The sequence below is a fragment of the Coregonus clupeaformis genome, chromosome 8 (genome assembly GCF_020615455.1).
Source record: "Coregonus clupeaformis isolate EN_2021a chromosome 8, ASM2061545v1, whole genome shotgun sequence".
NCBI classification, from domain to species: domain Eukaryota; kingdom Metazoa; phylum Chordata; class Actinopteri; order Salmoniformes; family Salmonidae; genus Coregonus; species Coregonus clupeaformis.
This window is the reverse complement of record NC_059199.1, coordinates 61849387-61869708: the sequence shown is the minus strand read 5'-3', so window position 1 is coordinate 61869708 and position 20322 is coordinate 61849387. Positions and strand designations below refer to the sequence as shown.

General features: G+C 45.4%; 1 protein-coding gene across 3 annotated transcripts in view; it reads left to right on the top strand.

The window, feature by feature from the left end:
* Positions 1-18444, top strand: part of LOC121572276 (hyccin) — a 39685-nt gene extending 21241 nt beyond the window's left edge. The window contains exons 2-13 of one of the 3 annotated variants that reach the window (XM_041884298.1): positions 948-1029; positions 5028-5129; positions 5357-5539; positions 8233-8313; positions 8479-8594; positions 8969-9064; positions 11991-12107; positions 12413-12500; positions 12781-12887; positions 13142-13200; positions 15858-16166; positions 17463-17548. In XM_041884298.1, coding sequence (XP_041740232.1) covers positions 979-1029; positions 5028-5129; positions 5357-5539; positions 8233-8313; positions 8479-8594; positions 8969-9064; positions 11991-12107; positions 12413-12500; positions 12781-12887; positions 13142-13200; positions 15858-16138 — 1281 coding nt within the window. In that variant the 5' untranslated portion in view covers positions 948-978 and the 3' untranslated portion in view covers positions 16139-16166; positions 17463-17548. Of the gene's footprint in view, positions 1-410; positions 765-947; positions 1030-5027; positions 5130-5356; positions 5540-8232; positions 8314-8478; positions 8595-8968; positions 9065-11990; positions 12108-12412; positions 12501-12780; positions 12888-13141; positions 13201-15857; positions 16167-17462 lie in introns of those variants that run through there. The other 2 variants (XM_041884297.2, XM_041884296.2) reach the window with 2 other exon arrangements.
* The last annotated feature ends 1878 nt before the right edge of the window (positions 18445-20322 follow it).

Below are 20322 nucleotides of genomic sequence, written 5' to 3'. Positions count from 1 at the left end.
TGGGAAAATAAATAAACATGGGTTGTATTTACAATGGTGTTTGTTCTTCACTGGTTAACCTTTCTGGTTTCTCTCTCTCTCTCTCTCTCTCTCTCTCTCTCTCTCTCTCTCTCTCTCTCTCTCTCTCTCTCTCTCTCTCTCTCTCTCTCTCTCTCTCTCTCTCTCTCTCTCTCTCTCTCTCTCTCTCTCTCTCTCTCTCTCTCTCTCTCTCTCTATTTCAATTTAAGGGCTTTATTGGCATGGGAAACGTATGTTAACATTGCCAAAGCAAGTGAAGTAGATAGCTCTCTCTCACACACACTTTTATGTACCTTGCGGGAGAGCCTGAAGTAACATTATAAAGAAAAGGAGGAAGTGAAAGAGACAGCGAGGGAGAATACTGTTGATAATGAGAGAGCTGAGAAACAGCAGAGAATATCTGAAGCTGCAATCAGGGGAGAAACGAGAAGGAAGGAAGGAAGGGTGTTTGGATTGTGTGTCTTTGTTGTGTTAAAGGTCAACTTTGGGTACAAACACTCCTTTCTCAATTTTCAAATAGAAATTGGGTGTGCCTTTTGGTGGTTCATCGATATCATTCTGGGCATGTGCTCCTTGTCCGACATTGCTAGTTCGTTAGCTAAGCTAGCCACTTGTAACTAGCCAGTAACTCCTCCAGACATAGCTAGTTTGTTAGCTAAGCTAGCCACTTGTAGCTAGCCAGTAACTCCTCCAGTATGTGTTGTGATTTCACAGGATTTGTTTTTGGATGGAAGCTGTAGAGATCGGTAAGAAATGGCACTTCTGTAGCTAAATATCTGATTAATTTATATATATATATATATTTTTTTTTTAAGCATTAAATGACCTGGTATGATGGTGCATTGATCAGTTATACAGTTTAAAGTAGTTATTTTTGCGTTTTTGCCCATTGTCAACTTTTAATAACAGTCTCTCTGCTTGATTGCCAGGTAGATGTGTGTCCACAGCAGATGACGGAAGATGTTGGCTATGGACCAAGGAGTGGTGGAGGAATGGCTGTCAGAGTTTAAGGTGAGGCGTGCGTGTGAGTTAGAGGAGAGCCAGTGTCAATGTGTCTCCATCATCAGTATTCACTGCAGCTGTGTCTCTCTCTGTGTGTCTCTCTCTCTCACTCTCTGTTTCTATCTGCTGGGCTCGCTCGCTCTCTCTCTGTCTCTCTCGCTCTTTCGCGCTCTCTCGCTCGCTCGCAATTCAAAGGGGCTTTATTGGCATGGGAAACATGTGTACATTGTTTATTTCACTTACTTTGGCATTTTAAAAAAAAGTGAGAAGAAACAAATTTAACATCAACAAAAAGCTATTAGAAATTAACCGTAAACATTGCACATCAAAAAGGTTTTTATAAAATGGAAATTATTCAGACCCCTTGACTTTTTCCACAGTTTGTTACATTACAGCCTTATTCTAAAATGGATTACATTGTTTTTTCCTCCCTCATCAATCTACACACAATACCCCAGAATGACAAAGCAAAAACCGGTTTTTATAAATTTTTGCAAATGTATTAAAAATAAAAAACATATCACATTTCCATAAGTATTCAGACCCTTTACTCAGTACTTTGTTGAAGCACCTTTGGCAGCGATTACAGCCTCGAATCTTCTTGGGTATGACGCTACAAGCTTGGCACACCTGTATTGGGGAGTTTCTCCCATTCTTCTCTGCAGATCCTTTCTATCTCTGTCAGGTTGGATGGGGAGCGTCGCTGCACAGCTATTTTCAGGTCTCTCCAGAGATGTTAGATCGGGTTCCAGTCCGGGCTCTGGCTGGGTCACTCAAGGACATTCAGAGACTTGTCCCAAAGCCACTCCTGCGTTGTCTTGGCTTTGTGCTTAGGGTCATTGTCCTGTTGGAAGGTGAACCTTGGCCCCAGTCTGAGGTCCTGAGCGCTCTGGAGCATCAAGGATCTCTCTGTACTTTGCTCCGTTCATCTTTCCCTCAAACCTGACTAGTCTCCAAGTCCCTGCCGCTGAAAGACATCTCCACAGCATGATGCTGCCACCATCATGCTTCACCGTAGGGTTGGTGCCAGGTTTCCTCCAGATGTGATACTTGGCATTCATGCCAAAAAGTTCAATCTTGGTTTCATTAGACCAGAGAATCTTGTTTCTCATGGTCTGAGAGTCCTTTAGGGGCCTTTTGGCAAACTCCAAGCGGGCTGTCATGTGCCTTTTTACTGAGGAGTGGCTTCTGTCTGGCAACTACCATAAAGGCCTGACTGGTGGAGTGCTGCAGAGATGATTGTCCTTCTGGAAGGTTCTTCCATCTCCACAGAGGAACTCTGGAGCTCTGTCAGTGACCATTGGGTTCTTGGTCACCTCCCTGACCAAGGCCCTTCTCCCCCGATTGCTCAGTTTGGCTGGGCGTCCAGCTCTAGGAAGAGTCTTGGTGGTTGCAAACTTCTTCCGTTTAAGAATGATGGAGGCCACTGTGTTCTTGTGGACCTTCAGTGCTGCAGACATGTATTTGTACCCTTCCCCAGATCTGTGCCTCGACACAATCCTGTCTTGGAGCTCTACAGACAATTCCTTCGACCTCATGGCTTGGTTTTTGCTCTGACATGCACTGTCAACTGTGGGACCTTATATAGACAGGTGTGTGCCTTTCCAAATCATGTCCAATCAATATAATTTACCACAGGTGGACTCCAATCAACTTGTAGAAACATCTCAAGGATGATTCATGGAAACCGGAAGCACCTGGGCTCAATTTCGAGTCTCGTTGCAAAGGGTCTGAATACTTATGTAAATAAGGTATTTCTGTTTTTGGCATTATGGAGTATTGTGTGTAGATTGATGAAAAATAAATAATTGAGTACATTTTAGAATAAGGCTGTAACATAATAAAATGTGGAAAAAGTCAAGGGGTCTGAATACTTTCCGAATGCACTACCAGTCAAAAGTTTTAGAACACCTACTCATTGAAGGGTTTTCTTTATTTTTACTATTTTTTACATTGTAGAATAATAGTGAAGACATCAAAACTATGAAATAACACATATGGAATCATGTAGTAACCAAAAAAGTGTTAAACAAATCAAAATATATTTTATATTTGAGATTCTTCAGATAGCCACCCTTTGCCTTGATGACAGCTTTGCACACGCTTGGCATTTTCTCCAACCAGCTTCACCTGGAATGCTTTTCCAACAGTCTTGAAGGAGTTCCCACATATGCTGAGCACTTGTTGGCTGCTTTTCCTTCACTCTGCGGTCCGACTCATCCCAAACCATCTCAATTGGGTTGAGGTCGGGAGATTGTAGAGGCCAGGTCATCTGATGCAGCACTCCATCACTCTCCTTCTTGGTCAAATAGCCCCTACACAGCCTGGAGGTGTGTTTTGGGTCATTGTCCTGTTGAAAAACAAATGATAGTCCCACTAAGCCCAAACCAGATGGGATTGCGCATCGCTGCAGAATGCTGTGGTAGCCATGCTGGTTAAGTGTGACTTGAATTCTAAATAAATCACAGACAGTGTCACCAGCAAAGCACCCCGACACCATAACACCTCCTCCTCCATGCTTTACGGTGGGAAAACACATGCAGAGATCATCCGTTCAAGCACACCGCATCTCACAAAGACACGGTGGTTGGAACCAAAAGTCTCCAATTTGGACTCCATATCAAAGGACAGATTTCCACCGGTCTTTGTCCATTGCTCGTTTTTACATTTACATTTTAGTCATTTAGCAGACGCTCTTATCCAGAGCGACTTACAGGAGCAATTAGGGTTAAGTGCCTTGCTTAAGGGCACATCGACAGATTTTTCACCTAGTCGGCTCGGGGATTAGAACCAGCGACCTTTCGGTTACTGGCACAACGCTCTTACCCACTAAGCTACCTGCGTTTCTTGGCCCAAGCAAGTCTCTTCTTCTTATTGGTGTCCTTTAGTAGTGGTTTCTTTGCAGCAGTTTGACCATGAAGGCCTGATTCACACAGTCTCCTCTGAACAGTTGATGTTGAGGTGTGTCTGTTACTTGAACTCTGTGAAGCATTTATTTTGGCTGCAATTTCTGAGGCTGGTAACTCTAATGAACTTATCCTCTGCAGCAGAGATAACTCTGGGTCTTCCTTTCCTGTGGCGGTCCTCATGAGAGCCAATTTCATCATAGCGCTTGATGGTTTTTGCGACTGCATTTAAAAAAACTTTCAAAGTTCTTGAAATTTTCCGTATTGACTGACCTTCATGTCTTAAAGTAATGATGGACTGCAGTTTCTCTTTGCTTATTTGAGCTGTTCTTGCCATAATATGGACTTGGTCTTTTACCAAATATCGCTATCTTCTGTATACCCCCCCTACCTTGTCACAACACAACTGATTGGCTCAAACGCATTAAGAAGGAAAGAAATTCCACAAATTAACTTTTAAGAAGGCACACCTGTTAATTGAAATGCATTCCAGGTGACTACCTCGTGAAGCTGGTTGAGAGAATGCCAAGAGTGTGCAAAGCTGTCATCAAGGCAAAGGGTGGCTATTTGAAGAATCTCAAATGAAATATATTACTACATGATTCCATATGTGTTATTTCATAGTTTTGATGTCTTCACTATTATTCTACAATGTAGAAAATAGTAAAAATAAAGAAAAATCCTTGATTGAGTAGGTATTCTAAAGCTTTTGACCGGTAGTGTATGTTGAAGAGGGTGGGGCTCAAGCTGCATCCCTGTCTCACCCCACTGCCCTGTGGAAAGAAATGTGCCTTTATTGTCAAATTTTAAATGCACACTTGTTGTTCGTGTACATTGATTTTATAATGTCATATGTTTTTCCCCCAACACCACTTTCCATCAATGTGTATAGCAGACCTTCATGCCAAATTGAGTCAAAAGCTTTTTTGAAATGAACAAAGCATGAGAAGACTTTGTTGCTCTCACGCACTCACTCAAACAAACAAAACAATCACTCATTCTCTCACACATGCACACGTATTCTCACGCGTACACACATCGTTACCTGTTATTTCAAGGTTGCTCCGGGTACAGAGTGTTGATCTGTGTGTTTGTGTGTAGACCCTCCCTGACAGTGCAGTGTCCAGCTACGCAGCGTCTCTGAAGGAGAAAGGCTCCCTGGTCCCAGCGCTCTACAAGGTCATCAGAGAGAACTACAGTGACGTACGTACTGCACACATACACACAGTGATGCAATCCTTTTCCACTAGCATTGCTACATTCTGCAAAAATGCTAGCCAGGAGCTTCTGATCTTTGCTAGATAACCAGCTAACTTTTAAAATGGTTTAGATGAAACAACAACAACAACAACGTCCTAGGTATGTTGAAACTAAAACTTCAAAAAGTGAACTATCCTTCAAACTTTCTCCTTCTTCTTTCTGTCGTCTAGCTGTTGGAGCCGGTGTGTCACCAGTTGTTTGAGTTCTACCGTAGCGGGGAGCAGCGGCTGCAGCGGTTTGTGCTCCAGTTCCTCCCTGAGCTGCTCTGGTCCCTCCTCCTGGCTCCGTCTGCAGCCAGGGACCCACACACCTCAGGCTGTGTAGAGGCCCTGCTACTGGGGATTTACAACCTGGTGAGAGACACACTCTCTCGCGATCTCTCCCTCACAATTCAATTTCAATTTACGGGCTTTATTGGCATGGGAAATGTATGTTAACATTGCCAAAACAGGTGAAGTAGATAGTAAACAAAAGTGAAATAAACAATAAATATTAACAGTAAACATTACACTCAGAAGTTCCAAAAGAATAAAGACATTTCAAATGTCATATTATGTATATATATACAGTGTTGTAACAATGTGCAAATAGTTAAAGTGCAAATGGGAAAATAAATAAACATAAATATGGGTTGTATTTACAAAGGTGTTTGTTCTTCACTGGTTGACCTTTTCTTGTGGCAACAGGTCACAAATCTTGCGGCTGTGATGGCACACTGTGGTTTTTCACCCAGTAGATAAGGGAGTTTATCAAAATTGGGTTTGTTTTTGAATTCTTTGTGGATCTCTGTAATCTGAGGGAAATATGTGTCTCTAATATGGTCATACATTTGGCAGGAGGTTAGGAAGTGCAGCTCAGTTTCCACCTCATTTTGTGGGCAGTGTGCATTTAGCCTGTCTTCTCTTGAGAGCCAGGTCTGCCTACGGCGGCCTTTCTCAATAGCAAGGCTATGCTCACTGAGTCTGTACATAGTCAAAGCTGTCCTTAAGTTTGGGTCAGTCACAGTGGTCAGGTATTCTGCCACTGTGTACTCTCTGTTTAGGGCCAAATAGCATTCTAGTTTGCTCTGTTTTTTTGTTAATTCTTTCCAATGTGTCAAGTAATTATATTTTTTTTAATCATGATTTGGTTGGGTTTAAATGTGTTGTTGTCCTGGAGCTCTATCGTTCTCTCTCTCGTTGTCTCTCTCTCTCTCTCTCTCTCTCTCTCTCTCTCTCTCTCTCTCTCTCTCTCTCTCTCTCTCTCTCTCTCTCTCTCGTTGTCTCTCTCTCTCTCGTTGTCTCTCTCTCTCTCTCGTTGTCTCTCTCTCTCTCGTTGTCTCTCTCTCTCTCTCTCTCTCTCTCGTTGTCTCTCTCTCTCTCTCTCTCTCTCGTTGTCTCTCTCTCTCTCTCTCTCGTTGTCTCTCTCTCTCTCTCTCTCTCTCTCTCTCGTTGTCTCTCTCTCTCTCGTTGTCTCGCTGTCTCTCGTTGTCTCTCTCGCTGTGTCTCTCTCTCGCTCGGTGTGTCTCTCTCTCTCGTTGTCTCTCTCTCTCTCTCGGTGTGTCTCTCTCTCTCTCGGTGTGTCTCTCTCTCTCTCTCGTGCGCTCTCTCTCTCTCTCTCTCTCACTGTCTCTCTCTCGCTGTCTCTGTCTCTCGCTCTCTCGCTGTCTCTGTCTCTCTCTCTCTCGCTGTCTCGATCTCTCTCTTTCTCTCTCTCTCTCTCGCTGTCTTGATCTCTGGCAGTCTCGCTCTCTCGCTGTGTCTCTCTCTCACTCTCTCGCTCTCTCTCTCTCTCGTGCTCTCTCTCTCTCGCTGTCTCGCTCTCTCTCGCTGTCTCGCTCTCTCTCGCTGTCTCGCTCTCTCTCGCTGTCTCTCTCTCTCTCACTGTCTCTATCTCTCGCTGTGTCTCGCTGTGTCTCTCTCGCTGTGTCTCTCTCTCTCTCGCTGTGTCTCTCTCTCTCACTGTGTCTCTCTCTCGCGGTCTCTCTCTCTCTCGTTGTCTCTCTCTCACTGCATCTCTCTGGCAGTCTCGCTCTCTCTGTCTCTCTGTCTCTCTCGCTCTCGCTGTCTCGATCACTCTCGCTGTCTCTCTCTCTTTCTCGCTGTCTCTCTCTCTCGCTGTCTCTCGCTGTCTCTCTCGCTGTGTCTCTCTCTCTCTCTCGCTGTCTCTCTCTCTCTCTCTCTCTCTCTCGCTGTCTCTCTCTCTCTCTCTCTCTCTCTCTCTCTCTCTCTCTCTCTCTCTCTCTGTCTCTCTCTCTCTCTCTCGCTGTCTCTCGCTCGCTCAGTCTCTCTCTCGCTCGGTCTCTCTCGCCATCTCTCGCTGTCGCGCTCTCTCTCGCTCGGTCTCTCTCTCGCTCGGTCTCTCTCTCGCTCGGTCTCTCTCTCGCCATCTCTCGCTGTCACGCTCTCTCTCGCGCTGTCTCGCTCTCTCTCGGTCTCGTTCTCTCGGTCTCTGTATCTCGCTCTCTCTCGCTCTCTCTCTCTCGCTCGCTCTGTCTCTCTCTCGCTCGCTCGGTCTCTCGCTCGCTCGGTCTCGCTCTCTCTCGGTCTCGTTCTCTCGGTCTCGTTCTCTCGGTCTCGTTCTCTCGGTCTCGTTCTCTCGGTCTCTGTATCTCGCTCTCTCTCGCTCTGTCTCTCTCTCGCTCGCTCGGTCTCTCTCGCTCGGTCTCTCTCTCGCCATCTCTCGCTGTCGCGCTCTCTCTCGCGCTGTCTCGCTCTCGCTCGCTCGGTCTCTCTCGCTCGGTCTCTCTCTCGCTCGGTCTCTCTCTCGCGCTCTCTCTCGCGCTGTCTCGCTCGGTCTTGTTCTCTCGGTCTCTGTATCTCTCTCTCTCTTTCTCTAGCGGTCTCGCTCCCTCTCTCGCGGTCTCGCTCCCTCTCTCGCGGTCTCTCTCTCAGAATAGCAGAATAGGTCAGCTGTCAGTCATCATCCTGTCTCAGCGATTACTCATCCTGACATTAACACACACACACCACTCAGACATTGCAGAGCTTCATGGCACGCTCTTAAAACTGCTTTTATTTCCTTCAACCTGACATTCCTTCTGTCTCCCCCGCCTCTCTCTCTGTAGGAGATCGTAGATAAGGATGGACAGAGTAAAGTCCTCTCCTTCACTGTCCCCTCCCTCTCTAAACCCTCAGTCTACCACGAGGTAAGTCCAAGTCAGTCTTTCTCTATGAACAATAGTGTATGGATAGAGATGGCTAACTGTTAAATCTTCCCCCGTAGAAAGTGTTTCTAATCCATGACTCAAAAATCCAGAGTACTGAAACTTTCTATGGGTCAAGTTATTAATATGAATAAACCCCTCCACCAGCCCTCCACCATTGGCTCCCTGGCGTTGACGGAAGGGGCTTTAGCCAATCACGGGCTGAGTAGAGTGGTGTACAGCGGGCCTCACCTACAGAGAGAAACCTTCACTGCTCAGAACAGGTCAGACACAGCGAGCTGTGGTTGAATTGGAGCTGGACTGCAGTGTGATACATTTATTTTATGACTAATTGACTGTTGTGCAGCAGTTCTTGGTTTGTGTTAATGTTGCATTTTGTGTTTGTGGTTTTACTATCCTTGTGGGGACCAGAAGTCCTCTCAAGGATAGTAAAACAAGGAGAATTTGGACTAGTGGAGACATTTTGCCGTTCCCCACAAGGAAAAATGATATTTTAGGCTTTTAGGTTTAGGGTTAGAATTAAAGTTAGGGTGAGGAGTTACGGGTTAAGGGGTTAGTGGTTAGGAAAAATAGTATTTTTAATGGGAATACATTTGTTGGTCCCCACAAGGATAGTAACATAAATGTGTGTGTGTAGGTTTGAGGTGCTGACCTTCCTGCTGCTGAGTTACAATGCAGCTCTCAGCTACATGGCCTCCTCCTCTCTGCAGTCCCTCTGCCAGCTCAGCTCCAGGTAACACACACACGGTCACAAACACAGATAATACTTTAATATGATGACCCAGAGGGCATACTGTCATGACCCTGCACTGTTCTGCCATCAGGGAAAGTCAGTTCCAAACACACACTGTAACCCACACACACACACACACACACACACATTCACACTCCCCTGCCAGCATCCACTCATCTGATCCTCTTAAAGCAGGGGTGTCAAACTCATTTTAGCTCAGGGGCCACATGGAGGAAAATCTATTCCCAAGTGGGCCGGACCGGAAAAATCATGGTATATATATAACTTAAAAACAACAACTTCAGATTGTTTTCTTTGTTTTAATACGATCAACATACAACATAAAGCTGGAGCCTGAGGACAGTGTGTCCAAAATAGTACAAGCACAACATCACTATTAATCATAAAACACGTCAAGTTTATTTGAAAATTCTAAAGAAAAAGAACACACAAACACACAATGCCTCAGTGATTAACAGAACTGTTTCACAGATCACTGAACTATATCAGGGTGTCATTTCTCAGGCAGAAATGTAGATACAAATAATGAAATCCTGTTCCCCAAACAAGTGCAAGAACCACAGAGTCAAGAATAGGTTAAATATACAAATAAAATAAAATCAATTAAAAACAATAGCACATCAACATAAAAACATATAAACATAAATCTGAAAGCGTTGCTCAAACTCCCGTAACAGTCCCGTTATTTTATCTTTGAACCGCTTCATGTCTCTCACATGTTGGGTCGCGCACACATTTTTCAGACAGGGGAAGTGAGCTGCATCACCACCGGCAAGTTGCGTCTCCCACAATGACAGCTTCAACTTGAAAGAACGTATGCTGTCATAATACTGCGTGACAACTTTGTTGCGCCCTTGCAGCTGTTTGTTCAAGTTATTCAGGTGCTCTGTAACATCCACCATAAATGCAAGGTCCTGCATCCATTCTGCGGAATGAAATTCTAACACTGGTTTGCCCTTTTCTTCCATGAACTGTTAAATTTCTTCTCGTAAATCAAAGAAACGCCTCGGCACAGCACCTCGGCTTAACCATCTTACCTCAGTGTGGTATGGCAGGCCATAGATGTGGTCTTTCTCTCTGAGAAGGCTGTCAAACTGACGGTGATTCAGGCTTCTGGATCGGATGAAATTAACAGTTTGGATGACCACCTTCATGACGTTATCCATCTTTAATGACTTGCAACACAAAGCCTCCTGGTGCAAAATACAGTGAAAAGTCAAAAAATCACGTCCTCCATTTGCAGATTGCACTTTCTCTCTGAACTTTGTCACAACGCCTGCTTTTTTCTCGATCATTGAGGGCGCACCATCTGTAGCCAGGCTGACAGCGCGGGACCAGTCCACTCCGACCCTGTCCAGCGCGCCGACGAGTGCAGTAAAAATATCAGCTGCTGTCGTTGTATCTGTCATCGGCACCAACTCCACAAACTCCTCGGTGACGGTCAATGTGTCATCAACTCCGCAGATGAAAATGGCCAGTTGTGCAACATCTGTAATGTCCGTGCTTTCATCAATTGCAACCGAAAACGCAATAAATGACTTTACTTTTTGCTTCAACTGGCTGTCCAAATCCACTGAAAGATCGGAAATCCTGTCTGCAACTGTGTTTCTTGTCAGGCTGATATTTGCAAAAGCCTGGTGCTTTTCAGGGCACACAATCTCTGCTGCCTTCATCATGCATGTTTTTACAAATTCACCCTCACTAAATGGTTTTGAAGCCACTGCGATTTCATTAGCAATGAGGTAGCTAGCTTTCACTGCAGCGTCACTGATGTCTCGGCTGTGAGTAAACACAGACTGCTGTTTCTTCAGACCCGCCAACAGTTCATTCACCTTCTCTCATCTCTGCTGTCCTTGAAAGTTGTCATATTTGTCGGCATGAAGACTCACATAGTGGCAACGAAGGTTATATTCTTTCAGCACTGCAACATGCTCTGAACACACCAAACATACAGCTTTCCCATTCAATTCCGTGATTAAATAGGATGACCATTTTTCTTGGAACACTCTGCGTCCACTTTTCTCTTTTTTGACAGAGACATATTGGGGCAATGAGGGTGCCAAAGCACATAATGTTAAAAGTAGAAGCCGTAATAAATATCGCGGGGAAAAAAAGTAGCTCATTGGCTGCACGTGCTTGACCTACTTGCTCTGCCCCGGTATAAACAGTTTGCTTGCTTAACACAATTGCTATTGCGCCATCCAGTGGATGCAATTGGAACAGCAGTTTATTTTATTGAAAAATTGCAGCGCATTTTTATACTTTCCCAAAAAAATTTTTTTAGATTGTTTTATTTTTTTGGAAAATCATCTCGCAGGCCGGATTAAACCCGTTTGCGGGCCTGATCCGGCCCGCGGGCCGTACGTTTGATACCCCTGTCTTAAAGACTTTAGCGTGGAACTGAGCCAAGATACTACCACTTTCCAGAGGGGCTAGGACGCGCGCGCACACACACACACACACACACACACACGAAAACACACATAGATCTCTCTCTGAGGAGTAGTTCATCTGCTGGCAGTGGTTGAGCATCAGTGTGATGAACACTGAGTTAAAGAGACACAGAGAGGTGATCAGCTCACTGCAGTTCTACTGGATAGAAAGTTGCAGGCAGGTACCACTGTGGCCTTTAGGAACAGGGCTGCTTGAGGTAATAGACTTAGACACAAGTAATAGACTTCTTTGTCTTGTCCCAAAAATAAAGTTTACTTGCAAAACCTGCCAAAACATAGCAGTATACCTAGACTGGTATGGATTTTTCAAATCCTAGTGCTCTTTTATTTAAAGATACGCTGGCTGACACATTTCTCAAAGCTTGCCCTTTTGTGTTCTGGTTGGTTGACTGTGTTCTTTAAACTGTGATTGGTTGACTGATGGTATTCTCTGTCCTGTGATTGGTTAACAGGGTGTGTATCTGTGGTTTCCCACGGCAACAGCTGAGGAGGTATAAAGGCATCAGCTCTCGTCTGACCGTCACCTCTGAGTTCCTGGTTCAACTCGTCACAGGGATACACTACGCACTGTGAGAACACACACACACACACCAGAGGAGGCTGGTGGGAGGAGCTATAGGAGGACAGGCTCATTGTAATGGCTGGAATGGAATTAATGGAACGGTATCAAACATATGGAAACCACATGTTTGACTCTGTTCCATTTATTCCATTCCAGCCATTACAATGAGCCAGTCCTCCTATAGCTACTCCCACCAGCCTCCTTTGATACACACTAGCCCTGACCTCTGACCCCTGATTTTAACCTTTACCCGGACCCTGTGAACGAGAGGGTTGATGTGTGTGTGTGTGTGTGTGTGTGTGTGTGTTCCAGGTGTAATGGGGAGATGGACCTGGGTTCCAAGGCGCTGGATGATGTTCTGTACCGAGCTCAGTTAGAACTGTTCCCTGAAGCTCTACTGGTGGGTGACATCTCACACACACACACACACACACACACACACACACACACACACACACACACACACACACACACAGGTGTGTGCCAGGACACTGACCTCTCCCATGTTGTGTGTGTGTGTGTGTGTGTGTGTGGTGCCTGTAAACCCAGTAGATTATTCAGTGTTGAGACTTTGAGATGTTAATCTGTAATCCTGAAGGCTGCTGCTGTATCAAACAGCTTTACAGCAGGCAGTGGTTGTTCAACAGTACCGTTGTCAATGCCTAACATTGTGTGTTTAGGTGGGTAATGCCATCAAGTCGTCCCAACAGTGTGCAGCGCTAAAGTCTGGCGGTGGTAAAGAAGGAGCTTGCATCATTCAGGTGGAGGTGACTCCAACTTCCTCTAGGTATGTTCTGTATAAACTCTATCTACACAGTATCCATGTTTCATCTATAGGTGTAGTTTCATAGAGTTATCTTCTTTTGTGTGTGGACATTTTTATTTATTGGATTTTCACATTGCATTCAATAACAGTATCATGTGCCAAGTTAGATCAATATTGTTTTTTGATGGATGATGATCTAAAATTACAAATGTTTCCTGTTTACCTGTTTTGAACTACTAATAATTGTCCCTCTGAATGTGAATTCCGTCCTGTAGGATCTCACGGAATGCAGTCACATCACTCTCTATCAGAGGACACCGATGGAAACGACATGGTAAGATACACACACACACACACACACACACACACATTCACACAGATACTCTATCCTAGAGTTAGTAGGGTATCTGGCCTATTGTCTGTAGCTACTCTAGTGATTATAGACATTTGTCTGTCTCTGTAGTGGTCTGTCTGTAGGACAATGTCCTAATGAGAGGTGATCAGTTCCAGACCCTTCCCATCCACACAGCTCTACTGACTACTAATGAGAGGTTATCAGTTCCAGACCCTTCCCATCCACACAGCTCTACTGACTACTAATGAGAGGTTATCAGTTCCAGACCCTTCCCATCCACACAGCTCTGCTGACTACTAATGAGAGGTTATCAGTTCCAGACCCTTCCCATCCACACAGCTCTACTGACTACTAGTGAGAGGTTATCAGTTCCAGAGCCTTCCCATCCACACAGCTCTACTGACTACTAATGAGAGATTATCAGTTCCAGACCCTTCCCATCCACACAGCTCTGCTGACTACTAATGAGAGGTTATCAGTTCCAGACCCTTCCCATCCACACAGCTCTGCTGACTACTAATGAGAGGTTATCAGTTCCAGACCCTTCCCATCCACACAGCTCTGCTGACTACTAATGAGAGGTTATCAGTTCCAGACCCTTCCCATCCACACAGCTCTACTGACTACTAGTGAGAGGTTATCAGTTCCAGACCCTTCCCATCCACACAGCTCTGCTGACTACTAATGAGAGGTTATCAGTTCCATACCCTTCCCATCCACACAGCTCTACTGACTACTACTGAGAGGTTATCAGTTCGAATACCCTTCCCATCCACACAGCTCTACTGACTACTAATGAGAGGTTATCAGTTCCAGACCCTTCCCATCCACACAGCTCTACTGACTACTACTGAGAGGTTATCAGTTCCATACCCTTTCCATCCACACAGCTCTACTGACTACTAATGAGAGGTTATCAGTTCCAGACCCTTCCCATCCACACAGCTCTACTGACTACTACTGAGAGGTTATCAGTTCCATACCCTTCCCATCCACACAGCTCTACTGACTACTAATGAGAGGTTATCAGTTCCAGACCCTTCCCATCCACACAGCTCTACTGACTACTACTGAGAGGTTATCAGTTCCATACCCTTCCCATCCACACAGCTCTGCTGACTACTAATGAGAGGTTATCAGTTCCAGACCCTTCCCATCCACACAGCTCTACTGACTACTAATGAGAGGTTATCAGTTCCAGACCCTTCCCATCCACACAGCTCTGCTGACTACTAATGAGAGGTTATCAGTTCCAGACCCTTCCCATCCACACAGCTCTACTGACTACTACTGAGAGGTTATCAGTTCCAGACCCTTCCCATCCACACAGCTCTACTGACTACTAATGAGAGGTTATCAGTTCCAGACCCTTCCCATCCACACAGCTCTACTGACTACTAATGAGAGGTTATCAGTTCCAGACCCTTCCCATCCACACAGCTCTGCTGACTACTAATGAGAGGTTATCAGTTCCAGACCCTTCCCATCCACACAGCTCTACTGACTACTACTGAGAGGTTATCAGTTCCATACCCTTCCCATCCACACAGCTCTACTGACTACTAATGAGAGGTTATCAGTTCCAGACCCTTCCCATCCACACAGCTCTACTGACTACTAATGAGAGGTTATCAGTTCCATACCCTTCCCATCCACACAGCTCTACTGACTACTAATGAGAGGTTATCAGTTCCAGACCCTTCCCATCCACACAGCTCTACTGACTACTAATGAGAGGTTATCAGTTCCAGGAGGAACTGGAGTTCAGCATGCCATGGGTTCTCCACATCAAGACATGTACTAATCTATGTATTATTCACTACATCACTGCTCATCTGTCTCCATATTGTTCTCTATACATTATCACTGTCTATACATATTACTGATACATGATCACTGTCTATATGTATCACTGATACATTATCACTGTCTATACATATTAATGATACATTATCACTGTCTATGCATATCACTGATGCATTATCACTGTCTATACATATTACTGATGCATTATCACTGTCTATACATATCACTGATGCATTATCACTGTCTATACATATTACTGATGCATTATTTTACATTTAAATTTTTAGTCATTTAGCAGTTAGTGAGTGCATACATTATTTTTTATTATTTTTTATTTTTCATACTGGCCCCCCGTGGGAATCGAACCCACAACCCAACGCCATGCTCTATCACTGTCTATACTTTTACTGATACATTATCACTGTCTATACATATCACTGATGCATTCACTGTCTATACATATTACTGATGCATTATCACTGTCTATACATATCACTGATGCATTATCACTGTCTATGCATATTACTGATGCATTATCACTGTCTATGCATATTACTGATGCATTATCACTGTCTATGCATATTACTGATGCATTATCACTGTCTATGCATATTACTGATACATAATCACTGTCTGTACATGATCACTGTCTCTGTTTGTATAGTTTACTGTATGGATCATTATACATGCATGTACATTATCACTGTCTGAATGTGCAGTATCACTATATTCTGTATACTGTGTGATCATGATTTTTTTGCCATCACATTTATTTTACTGTCTGTTTGTGTGTCTGTCTCATATCTGTGTCTTCATCTCCATGACCCCAGAGTCCCAGGAGGTCAGTGTAGACAGTGACCCGGCGGCCCCTGGAGGTCAAGGGTCATCCATCCCAGAGATCAGTGTGACGATGCCCAATGGAGACTCTCTACGACCCCGTGACCCCCGACCTTTAACCCAGCCCGAGCCGGAGCCGCTGGGGTCAGCCTCGGAGGTCAGCCCCACCCACGACCTCAGTCTTAGGGGTCAAGAGGTCAGGAGGCAGAAGTCTGTGAGGCGATTGGTGGACGAGGGTTCTGGGCCCGCCTCTGCAGGGAGGGCCCAGTACTAAGACCCTCCCCATCCCCGGGGTAACCTAGGTAACAGTGTGTGGAGGCGTGGTCTTATCTAAGCATGATGGCTGATTGGTTTGCTGACTAACTTTTGCCGCGCTGCGTTGCCTCTCTCCTGATATGTCCTCCGATTTTCCTCCGATTTGCTCAGTGTGAGAGGTCCCTTCTTCCTCCTCACTCTTTCCATCTGTTCTCCATCTGTTCTCCATCTGTTCTCCATCTGTTCTCCATCTGTTCTCCATCTGTTCTCCATCTGTTCTCCGTCTGTTCTCCGTCTGTTCTCCGTCTGTTCTCCATCCGTTCTCCGTCTGTTCTCCATCTGTTCTCCATCTGTTCTCCATCTGTTCTCCATCTGTTCTCCGTCTGTTCTCCGTCTGTTCTCCATCTGTTCTCCATCCGTTCTCCGTCTGTTCTCCATCTGTTCTCCATCCATTCTCCATCCGTTCTCCGTCTGTTCTCCGTCTGTTCTCCGTCTGTTCTCCATCCGTTCTCCATCTGTTCTCCATCTGTTCTCCGTCTGTTCTCCATCTGTTCTCCATCTGTTCTCCATCCGTTCTCCATCCGTTCTCCATTCACTGTGAAGGAAGTTTGGTGTGTGTCGAAGTATTTTGGTCTCTAAAACGCCTTGCTCCAACACATCACTGGGTTGCCGGGGGATACAGACTGCTCTCTTCTGATTGGTTAGCTGTAGCAGCTGAGGAGGATAGGCAGCTCTGGATTGGCCATTAGGTCACTGTGCTCATCAAATCAGACAGTGGTTTTATCTAGTCTTTCCATACTTTGGAGTCTCTTCCCCAGATGTTATAACGTTTTTATTTAGTATTAATTTCAGTATTTATCAGTTCAGTTTTAATGAAGGACCTACCTATCTGTCTGCTAGTATAAGATAGTAGATGGTAGTGTGTGTGGGTGTGTGTGTGTGTGTGTGTGTGTGTGTGTGTGTGTGTGTGGTGGGTGTGTGTGGTGGGTGTGTTTTGCTTTCTACTACTTCTGCTGCCCAGACCTCTGCCTGTTGCTGCCCTCAGATAACTGGTGATACCTGATAAGTTAACTGATCGCAGCACCACTAACTGCAATCACCCAGTAGTACAGCTGAATGGCAACCAGTGCTTGAAGTGGAATGGAAAAAGGTGCCGGTACTACTCACTACCGGGGTCAGCACCAGCCCACTTCAACCACTGCTAGCTGGCTACCCCTCTCCTGTCCTGTGCTGTAGCCTGCTCTACCATTCTACTCTCTGTCATTTAATGACAACTAACTCCTCTCTCCTTCTCTTTCTCGCTCTCTCCCCCCGTCTCTCTCCCTTCCTCCCTCTCTTGTTAGACGCAGTGGATTTGGGTTCCCCGGACGAGTTGATGGAGATCTCGGAAGTGGATGAAGGGGTGTGGCCTACAAGAGGGGCCAGCCCAGACTTGCTGACTCCGCCCACCATCACTATCAGCAACAGTATCACCCTTGGAGTGGGAGGGACCAAGACAGGAAGCAGGAAGTGGCATTTAGGCGGACGGTCGCATAAGGAGAAGGAGGCTTGTCCTCCAGGGGGGCAGGCCCTGGTCGAGAACCTGGATCTGTCAATCAAACGTCTGACGCTGACGTCCAGCCATTCGGTGCCCAAGGGGCCGGGCCATAGCGCTCTGAGCAGCCTATCGCGTACAGCCAGCGCCGTGTTCTCCCGCTCCTATGAAGGAAACAACACTGGAGGTAACCGTAGTAACCCAGAGGCTGCCCGCTATTCGTGCAGTGGCAGCCTACAGGAGGAGGAGCTAGGCTATATAAGCCCCTCCCCCAACCACATCAAGCGCTCGCCAAGCATCAGCGTGCACTTTAGGAGTGACCTGTGAACCCTGACATTTAACCCTTGACTTCTCACCCCCCCATCTAAACCTTCTAACCTCATGCCCCTGTACCTTTGACCTGGACTAACAGCCTGCCAGTGGGACTGGAACACAAAGTCATTAACACATTCCCCCTCGTCCCCCTCCTCTCTTCACCATCCCCACTTATTTCCTCTCCACACCATTCTTCATCTCCCCCACCTCTTCTTCTCCAGTAGGACAGCTTCCCACCTCCAAAGGCCGGCTCCTCTCCTCCCACTCCTCTCTCCCCAAAGCGAGAGCCTGGGTCCAGGGAGCCTGGGAGCCTGGGTCCATCACTCAACCCTGGAGTTACTAAACCACCCCCCCCTGGTGGTAACCATACAGAACTCGAGACTGGACAGAGTGACTCACTACAACTGTTTTTTGAAAGGGTTTGGAAATGGAGTATTTAAAAGACTCCTGTTTGTCCCTCCTGACCACGCCCCCCCACCCCAGGTGGTAATCCTGTGTTCCTACTCATCATGCACTAGGGTTTGAACAACCCCAACACAATGCCAAGTTCACACTCATTGCCATAGCAACTATTTATTCATCCAGTCTGAATAATTCTGCATCCCACGTAATGATTAAATGACAGATTGCTAAATTATAGAAACCCCCAAAAAAATTATGAATGTCGTAAATGTCTGAAAAGTATTGATTGATGTCATCCTATTAGAAGCAATATCTATCTCTCTTTGGTTCTTTTCTCACTGATCGGATTGGATTAATAAACAAGTTGATTGGGGTCGTTATGTTTCCGATCAGTAAGTTGATTGGGGTGGGTTTGTTTTAATGTTTGTATGATGATGTGTGAACTGTTTTTGTAAACTGTGATGAAGAGAGAGACTTGGGTTTTTAAAGATACACTCCGCAATATGACATCATCATACACAGTGGTGTGACTTCCTGCTAACAGTATTGATATAAGTGTAACAGTGAATCCCAAACCACCCCCTCTCCCCTACCAACTCGCTTGGAGGGCCCTCCGTTGTCACGTTGCTGATGAAACTCAGAGGGTGACTTCCAGAGGGATCACTAAACCCATCAACTTCGGGACACACTACTGACTTGAATGATCTAATTCATGTTCCACTTGTAAATAATAAAATGAGCATGAAATTCAAATTAACAAATCCCCCTGTCATTTTACAAGATATAAACCTCAGTAACAGTTAAATGTTTAATTTGTGAGGTTTTTCCATCTGTTACATGTGTCAAATCTTGAAATCAGACAACTGCAAGGGGCTTATAATTAGGCACGCCTCTCCATTCTTTTGTATCAAATTGCAAACATATCACAGTGCGTGTCAGGATAGCACTTGGCTCTGAAGCCTGCAGCCTTGCTGGCTTGGCCGAAGTGGCTATCGGAGGGTCTAATTAGCCCCCCTACACCCTCGATCATTTCCACTCCCTCAGCTTTGGGACACTTGTGCATATGGCGGAGGCGCGCAGGGACGCTCCAACGAAAGGGGAAAGGAGTGATTCAGCAGGAAGTCACCCCCACCCTGTATGCTGATGTCATATTGCAGAGTCTACATTTTTAACTGTGGTGTTCTATGTACAGCAGAAAGTCTAGTTATATGTGTGCTATTTTCCTGCGAGAGAGATAGTTGTTGTTGTTTTAGCAGTATTTAATCCCTTCAGTGTTAAAGCACAAGAAGAACCGAACCCTGCACGATACAGGCCTCACTCCCAAACCCACCACCACCATCCCAAACACATCCCTAGGCTTAGGAGTAGTGGGTATAGGGGCTAGGGAATTGGGAGTAGGCCTATTCAAGCAAGGGTTGATCTTTATTGATTGATTGGTTGATCTTTAATTAATCTGTTCTCTGGTATTTCATCACCTGCTTTATAACGTAATACACATAAATAACACCCTTTGAGGATAGGTGTACTGCTGACTAGCAGAACATATGAGTCAGAAAGTCACACTCTTCTCCATTTGGTGGCAATAAAGTTCACTGCAGTGCAGATGGAGAGAAGTTTTGGGAGCATAGAAATAGAATGGATAGAACGGGCTTGGAAGCTCTAACCCTGGCAATTTGACTGGTAAACCCATAGGTACACTCGCAATGGCTGCCTGGTATTGTGATGCAATCATTTCCAAGGTAATGTGGAATGTTCATTCAAATTGTTAACTGATGTGGCTTGTAATGTCAGTTGAGTTTAAACAAATCACAGCACATATTGATGTGTACACATACTGCTTTTACTTCCTGCTTTGCTCCTATGGGCACACTCGCAATGGCCGCCAGTCCACCCATTATGCCATCATTGACTTGAATGGTGATGCCCATTCTATTCATTCTATTTCTATGGTT